The sequence below is a fragment of the Alosa pseudoharengus genome, unplaced genomic scaffold (genome assembly GCF_046254945.1).
Source record: "Alosa pseudoharengus isolate Yale_2024_CS ecotype anadromous, Long Island Sound unplaced genomic scaffold, YU_APseudo_1.1 YU_APseudo_1.1_scf_10, whole genome shotgun sequence".
Lineage (NCBI taxonomy): Eukaryota > Metazoa > Chordata > Actinopteri > Clupeiformes > Clupeidae > Alosa > Alosa pseudoharengus.
In genome coordinates this window covers 25,756,749-25,766,748 of record NW_027468565.1, presented here as the reverse complement: position 1 = coordinate 25,766,748, position 10,000 = coordinate 25,756,749, and the positions used below count along the sequence as shown (strand labels likewise).

Genomic DNA, 10,000 nt, shown 5'->3' with positions numbered 1-10,000 from the left:
CTGTCAGAAACCAGCCTATAATGCATAGGGTAACTTGAGGTGAGTCAGACAGAAGAGGGACCTGGCTTAGTAGCCTATATTGAATCCCATCCCTTTCAAACAACCTTAAAATTGTGTGATTAGCCGCCAGAATAATAAAATCAAAATACAAAATATGATTGGGCTAGGTCCAAACCTATGAGTAAGCATTCAGTGTAATATAGAGGTTATCAAAGATACTCTAGTTTGTATTTTCTTTTAAAATATACATTTTGGAGACAAATGGAGTCATACCAAAGGTCTATATCCAGGGATGGATTATTGAATGGGCCTACTGGGCCCAAGAGCTCAGGGCGCCCTGAAGCCTAAGACTGTGTGAAGTTGCTTCTCCGCTAATCTCTTCTATTTCCACAAAACTCACAAGTCGTCATAATATAAAGGGTCATTTTTTTTTTTCCAAGTCTTCCGGGGAAGTATGCCCCCAGGCCCCCCTATCTTAACAGGGGAGGTTTTTTTTGCATCTATGCCCAGGGGTTCATAATCCATCCGTGCCTATTTTCGTCAAAAGTTTGGTATATCCTAATTGACTGACTTAACTAATGACTTGTTTGTGATTTTAATAATATTTTTGCATGGCAGGAAATGTATTGAAATTCTGTTATTGAAATTCACACCGCACCACAGATTTGGTCCCCCCCAATGTTGACATCATGGCTACGGCCTTGCCCCCCTTTCCTACATACACAGCACAAGAGAGTGTGCAGCCCTTGCCACTTAATCTACTAAACCCCTCTTCTACTCCACTTTTTACCCCCTCCCCATAAATGCACAAATAGGCTGACACCAGACATAATTTCACTGCATTTCTTACTTCCAGTAACTATATGCATGTGACAATAAACTTCCTTGTATCCTTGTATCGTTGTGTGTCAAAATAAAAGTCACAGCCATATCTCATGCTTTGCGCATTTATATCTCCAGAACGGTTTGACGCATATGCTTCAAATTTGGTACAAGTGTTTGTATGGACTCAAAGATGAAGTGAGTTGATGTTGGAGGTCAAAGGTCAAGTCAATGAACACTCTGAGTGTGATTTCTCAAGAATGCCTTGACATACATGCCTGAAATTTGGTATGAGTATTTGTATGGATTCAAAGATGAAGTAAATTGATGTTGGAGGTCAAAGGTCAAATGTCAAGGTCAAAAACACCTTGAGTATTATATCTCAAGAACGCCTTGACACACAAGGTCTTTTGGTACGAGGGTTTGTATGAACTCAAAGATTTTTTTCCAAGAATTTCCCCACCAACATTTCCCCACCAACAAATCCACTATTGTAATTCCTCTGGCATTACATTCTAGTTTGAAACTTAAACAGTGGGGAAACTGAACAGTCTAACCAGTAGACTATGATAAACTAGCAAATTAAGCTAGGCTACTTTGTTTACAATATTTCCAGGCTTCAACTAGTGCTGCTCATTCAGACTTATGTGCACATTTATTTATTTGAGTGTTTTTCATGATTGTGTTGCTATTTCTTTTCCCTGTTTGCTTTGATTGATAACTGAGGTGATTCAAATCAGAGGAAGGTTAAGTTTAAAATAAAAGTGTTTAAATTTAACTTTTTTCCCCTTCTGGTCCTTATCTGAAATAGATTTTTTTTTTTTAAATCAATAATTATCGATATCGACTGATATGAAATACTTATATAGTGATACAGTTTTCAGCCATATCGCCCAGCCCTAAACGACAGTAGGCCTACGTTAGCTAGTAGCAATGGATAAAGTTTCTAACACACAAACTTTATCCCCGTCAAATGTAACTGTGGAGATATCATCTGATATCTTACGATCTAGCTCCTCTGCTGCCAGACCGAGAGATTCTTCCTTGTTGTATTTATCTTCGGCTAAGGTCAGCTCTAGATTAGGGATGTTCTCCAGTGTAATGCAGTCACCTTCATCATCCGATTCAGCTCATCTGCAATCCGCTGTGCTTTGTCCATCTCCATTCCAATTGTAAACAAACAGCATGCTGGTTCAGTAAGTAGCCATGAGGTTACTTCTAGCATACAGCCGATTGGCCGACAGAACAAAAGAGCACTAATAGTCACGCCCAATTCAAACGCTGGTTTACTTCCTGAAACTTAACCATTTTCAAAGACAAAATATACACTTTTAAAGCAACCAATGCTGTTATCTGAAACGTGGAATTGCGTCTTTAGGACTTCACCTTGCACATTCTGCAAAAAAACGAAAATAACTCATTTTGAAAAAAAAAACTTCAGTCGTTTTTCGCGACTTGCGTCTCTGCGACTTGAGCCTGTTTTTCCATGCCTGGTCACATATGTGAAGTTATTTGAAGAGTAGAAAACAACTGTTGCCATGTCACATGGATGCAGCACGTGACCAATTTACTCATTCACACTCACACACACACACACACTCGTACACACTCATACACACTCGCTCTCTTCTGCTTTCTCTCTCTCTCACACACACACAGAAACAGAAACATACACACACACTCATACATCAACTAATCTGTTAGCTCAGGGCCATTCCTGTTCCTGTTGCAATATGTGTGTGTGTCTGTGTGTGTGTGTGTGTGTGTGTGTGTCTTTCTATCAGGGTTAAACCTGTGTGATATTCAGTAGCTTCCCAGCATGCTCCACTGCACTGACACAACACACACACACAAACAAACAGACACACACACACACACTCACAGTGTTTCCCACCAGGGGGTCCTGTTGAAGAAGAGATTGATTAATTGATTCATAGAACATCTACTCATTCTCAGATGCTAATCATCTGCTAAAGCACACACACAGACACACACAACACCCGCCCCTCCACACGCATGCACACACACACAGCCGCAATAATGCTGTATAGATTTATCTCTGTTGTACTTGTGGTTAGTTTAAACAGTAAGATAGAGTGTGTGTGTGTGTGTGTGTGTGCATGCACGTGGGTGCACGTGCAAAAAGGCCCATCCCATTGCAATGAAGTTTGTTTCACCAGTTCACACACACTGAGCATGGCGATAGTAGTTAGTAGTTAGATAGTAGTTGTGTGTGGTTTTATTTGGTGTGAGGACTTACATGCCCAAACACATCCACACACACACACACACACACACACACACGTGCGATGGCAGGGAGGAGGAGACGTGTTGTTTGGATTATTCTCAAACTCATGATTTCATGGCAATGTACACATTGGTATGAGAAGAAACCCGCAGGCAAACCTCAAGCACCTCGACCAGCAGCAGCTACGGTGAGTGCTTGTGTGTGTGTGTGTGTGTGTGGTCTGGGTTTAGGTGTGAAACTCTCTGTCACTCACACACACACACACACACACACACACACACATACACACACACATACACAAGCACACACTGCAAATTAATCCTATACAGTATGTTACAATCCTTTTCCATGTGGTCTTCATGTGTTGTAGCTTTTTGTCATCAGGGCGTAAGTTCTCCTGTGTGGCTGCACTTTGACTACACTACGCTCGGCTACACCTATAACTAGGCTAGGCTAACTACACCTCTGACTATGCTAGGCTAATCAAACTCAAGGTTAGGCTAGGCTACACCTCTGACTACTTTAGGCTAGATTAGGCTACACCTCTGACTACACTGGGCTAGGCTACAACTCTGACTATACCCAGAGCCCGTCTACGGAGAGCCTTGTCACTCCGTATTAAGTCCCATTGTACCGAATTTTGGTTGCAGTTCCACCATATTTCCACTGGGAGCGATCGCCATGAGTGCAGAATGAATGGGAGTCAATGGAGCTAGACGGCTAAATTTGTCTCTTTCACCTGATTGTCGTTGACAAATCTCAGATTTGATTGTAGTTTGTATAACTTCAACATGGGTTATAGGTCAAAAGTTGAATGAACGAGTACTTATGTCCTTTTGATTTGTTACAGTTTGGGTCGTTGTTGCCCATAACACGCTAGCATTGTGCTAATGAGTGACGTCATTGACACGTTTGAAAGGCTTTTTAGAACAATTAAGTGACTTTAAAAAATATAATACTCAACCAAGTGTATTTTCTTTGCCTCCCCTTTCGAATACAATATTCAAATTACTTGAAAAAAAATTATATCCCGAGAAAAGTGGATTTTGAGGGGTACAGCTCCATAGACCTCCATGCATTCTGCACTCGTGGACGAGCGCCCTCATGTGGAACCACAGAAGGAACTGCAACCAGTTCAGAAACCGGAAGTTTTCCGAGAGTGGCAGTTCTCCCCTTATTAGACATTCTCTGCTATACCTCGGACTACTCTAAGCTAGGCTAGTCTTCACCTCTTACTACGCATGGCTAGGCTAAGCTACACCTCTGACTACGCTAGGCTAGGTGAGGCTACACCTCTGACTACACTAGGCTAAGCTACCCTACACCCCTGACTACGCTAGGCTAAGCTACACCTCTGACTATGCTAGGCTAGGTTACACCCAGAGTGTGGCGCGGGGAAAGGTTCAGGGGAAGCCAAATGAGCATAAGATAGATAGAGATAAATTTGTCCGTTGTAAATAATAACGTGAATCGCAATGTAAAAACTCAAACTCGTATTTGCTCTCTCTCTCTCTCTCTCTCTCTCTCTCTCTCTCTGCATAATCACTCAACACAAACCATTTGTTTTTACTTATTGCTTTTATTTAAATTTAAATAAATAAAAGCAATAAGTAAAAACAAATGGTTTGTGTTGAGCGATTGTTTTATTATTTGTCTTTATTTATTGTTTATTATTATCTCTAAATTGTAGGCTACTATAATTTTATATTCAATCACTTTGCCCGTGAAGTTTCATTCTTATGTACACTCAATTCTCAATGGGACTTACCTGATTAAATAAAGCATTATGTAGCCTACATTGGCATAGTGACAACAGTGAATAAAAGAATAGGCTCTTTATTCAGTACTGTTATCAGGACAAATGAAAAGATCAACACAAGATAATTTTCTTCATTGAAAGTCCTAAAATCTCTTCCCCTCGGTAGCCTATGCAGCTCGATTTGATGTTGCTCTTCAGTCAGATTCGATTTCAAGCTGCTGTTACTGTAAAGTTGCCAAAGTGGAGGTGGTTACTAAAAACTCCAAATCTCCCCCTTGCACTGCTGTCCCTGTCTTAGAGTTGTGCATATGTGTTTTCTTCTCTTTCAGTTTCGCTACAAGAGGCGTGTGTATACCCAGACGCACCTGGACGACAAGCAGCTGGCTAAACTACACACCAAGGTAGGCTACACACACACACACATACACACACCTTGTGTTTCGCCGATGATGCGCTGCCATCACTGCCAACTATACAGTAGGCTATATGCTGCGTACTGGCTCTCTGAGAATGCTTTGCAAGTCGTGGGTTCGATTCCCGGCCGCCATTGTTGTACCCTTGAGCAAGGCACTCAACACAAGTTGTTCAAGGGAGACTGAACCCTGCAATTGATATCTGTATGTCAAATAAATTAAATAAGACAATATATTGTATACAGAATGTATAGCTAGATTGTTGTAACGCAGCACAATGACGTATGGGAATGGAATGTGATGTCTGAATAGCTGTGCAATGCAGTAGCTGTACTGTAGATGAGGCAAGGGTGTCTACCTTGCACAGACCCTGTGCCAGTGACCTGATCTGCATGTGTTTTCAGGGTAGTATGTTTTTGCATGCTGTGATGGTTAGGTTGAGCAGTGAGTGTGTGCGTGTGTGTGTGTGTTTGTGTGTGTGTGTGTGTGTGTGGAGTTGTCGGCTCTGATGTGTTCAGTGCTGTAGAGGAGCTGGTGGCACAGAAGGGCTGTTGGCATATTTCAGTTGAGACTCAAAAAGCTGCTTGGAGCATTTTTTTTTTTTTACCTTGAGGTGACGCCAACATCATCTCACCCAAAATATCAACCGGCATTCTCCTACCAGTGAATAATTAGCAGGGGAGGTGTGCTTCACACATGGTTACACAACATGTATGTGTGTGTGTGTATGTGTGTGTGTTTATTAGAGAGGGAGAGAGAGAGAGATATAGAGTGTGTGTATGTGTGTGTGTGCTGGCTTTGGCTCATTGTGAGGTCAGTCTCTGTTTGTGTTTGGGGATGTCTGTGTTGAACAGAAAACTAACAGGGACATGTTTGCTTGAATTCGTGTGTGTGTGTGTGTGTATGTGTGTGTGCGTGTTTGTGAGAGAGAAAGAGAGAGTGTGAGGGCCTGAAAATGTTTGGACAGTTCTGAAATTAGGGCAAACATCTCCGAAAAGCAACACTCGGCCCTCATTGTTATGTCTCAGGGAATGTGAATGTGTGTGTGTGTGTGTGTGTGTGTGTTAAAGAGTGAGAGAAAAGAGCATTAAGACAGGATTAGTGCTCTATGAGTGTGTTTACATGCACTTCAGTATCCCGGTTATTATCGGGATTTTAAAGTATCCCGGTTTTGTGTTTGCGCATGTAAACATCATATCCCGATTTCAGAAACCCGGATAAGCCATTATCCCGGTTTTGACTATCCCGGTTATGCTAGGTGGAGTACTCCGGAAGAAACCGGGATACTGTTCCATGTATACACCTTATCCCGGTTTCTGACTGCAGCTGGCTATATGCGCAGGCGCAGTTTCGGACGTAACAAGTGAACAGCTGCAGTAGTAACATTGCCGACGTAAATACAATTTAAAACCATGGCTGCGGCAAAATCCACAGAAACGAAAACTTTTTCTTTGGTGTTTTCATTGTTTGCAAAAAGAAACGATCGAGCAGTGCAGTCGTCATGTCCATTATATCTCCATGAAGCTGTCATGTCCATATTTATGACTATATAATAGCAATGATTGCTTCAGTAGCCATAGGCTACAGCTATCAACAGTAAGCTAGTCTCTCCTATTCCCGTGGTACATACGTCGTCAGGAGATTTGAATTCAGGACAGTGGAAGAGTGATTGGTTGTATAGATTCTAAATCCTCTTTGTCAAAATGATACTGCACACGGTAATATAGAGAGCCGAAGTAGCGCCTTTCTACTTCTTTCAAAAAATTATGAACGGGAGTTAATGGAGAGATAACAATTACTTTTTGGTCTAATAAGGGGAGAACCGCCACTCTCGGGAAACTTCCGGTTTCTGAACTGGTTGCAGTTCCTTTTCTGGTTCCACATGAGGGCGCTCACGAATAAGTGCAGAATGAATAGAGGCCTATGGAGCTGCACCCCTCAAATCCACTTTTCTCGGGATATAATTTTTTGCCCAGAAATTCGAATGTTGCAGTCAAAAGAGGGGGCAGAGAAAATACAAACCGCTGAGTATTATATTTTTTGAGTCACTTATTTGTTCTAAAAAGCCTTTCAAATGTGTCAATGACGTCATTCATTAGCAGAAAGCTAGTGTGTTGTGGGCAACAACGACCCAACCTGTAAGAAATCGAAAGGACGTGACTACTCGTTCATTAAACTTTTGACCTATAATCCATATTGAGCTTGCAGAAACCAGGTGAAAGACGACAAATTTAGCCGTCTAGCTCCATAGACCCCCATTGTTTTTGCACTTATTCGTGATCGCCCCTAGCGGAACTGCAACATATTGCAGGTACAATGGAGTTAATAGGGAGTGATCCGGCTCTCCGTAAACGGGCAGAGCGATTTTTATTTTCCCTGTAGCAGGTTCAGCTGTTACATAGCAGGCTAATGTAATAGGCTAATCTTAATGTCCGAAATAGTAACTATGGACATGACGACTACACTGCTCGATCGTTCACGAGAATAGGAGAGACTAGCTTTTACTGTTGATAGCTGTGTAGTGTTCAAATTTTGTTAACATCTACACACCTATGGCTACTGAAAAATGTAAGGTTCATTGATCAAATGTTATTTTGAAGTATTAAAAAACGTTGTTGTTTTAGAATTGTCAAACTAAAGGGGCTTTTACGATAGCCAATCTGCTAACATGCAAAGTAACTTTATACGCTAACGCTTGAGACTGTGCCAGTAGACCTTTATTGTTGGTAACCGGGATACAAGTACTGACCATGTAAACAGGAATATGAATATCCAGGTTTCTCTGTGATCATGTAAACATCCCGATCCAAACCGGGATAATAACCGGGAACCGGGATGTAAACACGCTCTATGTGGAACTATACTATATTGCATAGAGCATTTAGACAGGATTAGTGCTCTATGTGGAACTATACTATATTGCATAGAGCATTTAGACAGGATTAGTGCTTTATGTGGAACTATACCTTTTACCTTGTGTGTATGATCTTTATTATTATTCTTTACTTTTTAAACTATTCTTTGACTATTGCCCTTCTATGCTTTTTTCAGTTATTCCTGCTTGCTTTTGTTTATGTAAAGCACATTGAATTACCTCTGTGTATGAAATGCGCTATATAAATAAAGTTGATTTGACTTGACTTGACTAGTTGACTACTATATTGCATAGAGCATTTAGACAGAATTAGTGCTATGTGTGTGTGTGTGTGTGTGTGTGTGTGTGTGTGTGTGTGTGTGTGTGTGTGTTACTCAGGGTCCTTGCAGCAAATAAGCAGCCACTGAATAATAACAAATGTTCACATATTATTGACATACTGTCCTTTATTAGCTGTTATTGACTTTCCCTACTGGCCACAGGGAAGTTATCAGAGATACCCCCCCCCCACACACACACACACACTTCTCACACACACACACTTCTCACACACACACACTTCTCACACACACACACACACAAACACGCATGCATGCATGCATGCACTCAAACACATACACACCCTACAGGGAAGTCATTTGAAACACACACACACACACACACACACACACACACACACACACACACACACACACACAGGCAGGGCATGATGTGCAGTGGAGTGTACTAGGGTCAGGCATTAGCCTACTTTACAGTCATTCACTTTATTTACCGCTGGGGCCTGGAACTGATACGAGACATGACGATGCCACAACCTCTCCCTCCCTCTCTCCTTCTCTCTCTCTCCTCTCTCTCTTTCTCTCTCTCTCCCTCTATCTTTGTCACAACCTCTCCCTCTCTCTCTCCTTCTCTCTCTCTCCCTCTCTCCTCTCTCTCCCTCTCTTTCTCTCTCTCCCCCTCTCTGTCACAACCTCTCTCCTCTCTCTCTCCCTCTCTCTTTCTCTCTCTCCCTCTCTCTTTGTCACAACCTCTCCCTCTCTCTCTCCTTCTTTTTTTCTCCCTCTCCCCTCTCTCTTTCCCTCTCTCTTTTTCTCTCTCTCCCTCTCTCTTTCTTTCTATCTTTGTCACTCTCTTTCACTCTCGCTTTCACTCGTCTGCCTCACCCCGCACACTCAAACACACACACACACACACACACACACACACACACACACACACACTCACACACACAGAGAAGAAAGACAGTGAGTGAAAGTATGTGTACTTTGTTAACGCTGTTTGTGGTCTTGGTCTATATATTTACATGTTACATTTTGGAGAGATAGGGAGAGGTCGGAAAGAGTGACACAGAAACACAGAGAGAAAGGGAGAGAGAGAAAGGGGGAGAGAGAGAGAAAAAGGAGAGAGAGAGAGAATGTATGAATTCATGTGGTCATATGATGGACGTGCTTTAGAAAGGAGCTCTTTCATCAGTCAGAGCCTCCAGCTGAAAGGAAGTGTGTGTGTGTGTGTGTGTGTGTGTGTGTGTGGAGGGAGGGGGATGGCAGGACAGACCAAGCTGGGCAGAGGTTTATTACATTACAGGGGATTTCTAATACTGATCAGGTGCTGATACTTTTGATCAAATGCTGGATCACACACACACACACAACCACACACTCACACACACACACATACACACACTCACACACACACACACACACCCGCTCCCGCACACACACACACACACACACACACACACACACACACACACAGATCTATGCCAGATGAGGCAGCATCTATTCCCATGCCAGCTGTTCTCAGTGTCCCAGCAGCATAGAATATGCCAAGCGGTCACACACACACACACACACACACACATCACCGCAGTACAGGACATGCCA

The 10,000-nt window shown here is 42.3% G+C and overlaps 1 protein-coding gene across 1 annotated transcript in view; it reads left to right on the top strand.

The window, feature by feature from the left end:
* The window catches only part of shank3a (SH3 and multiple ankyrin repeat domains 3a), a 222,042-nt gene that overhangs the window by 46,986 nt on the left and 165,056 nt on the right, over positions 1–10,000 (top strand). Inside the window, exon 3 of the mRNA XM_076269060.1 lies at positions 5,159–5,230. Coding sequence (XP_076125175.1) covers positions 5,159–5,230 — 72 coding nt within the window. The remainder of the gene's footprint in view (positions 1–5,158; positions 5,231–10,000) is intronic.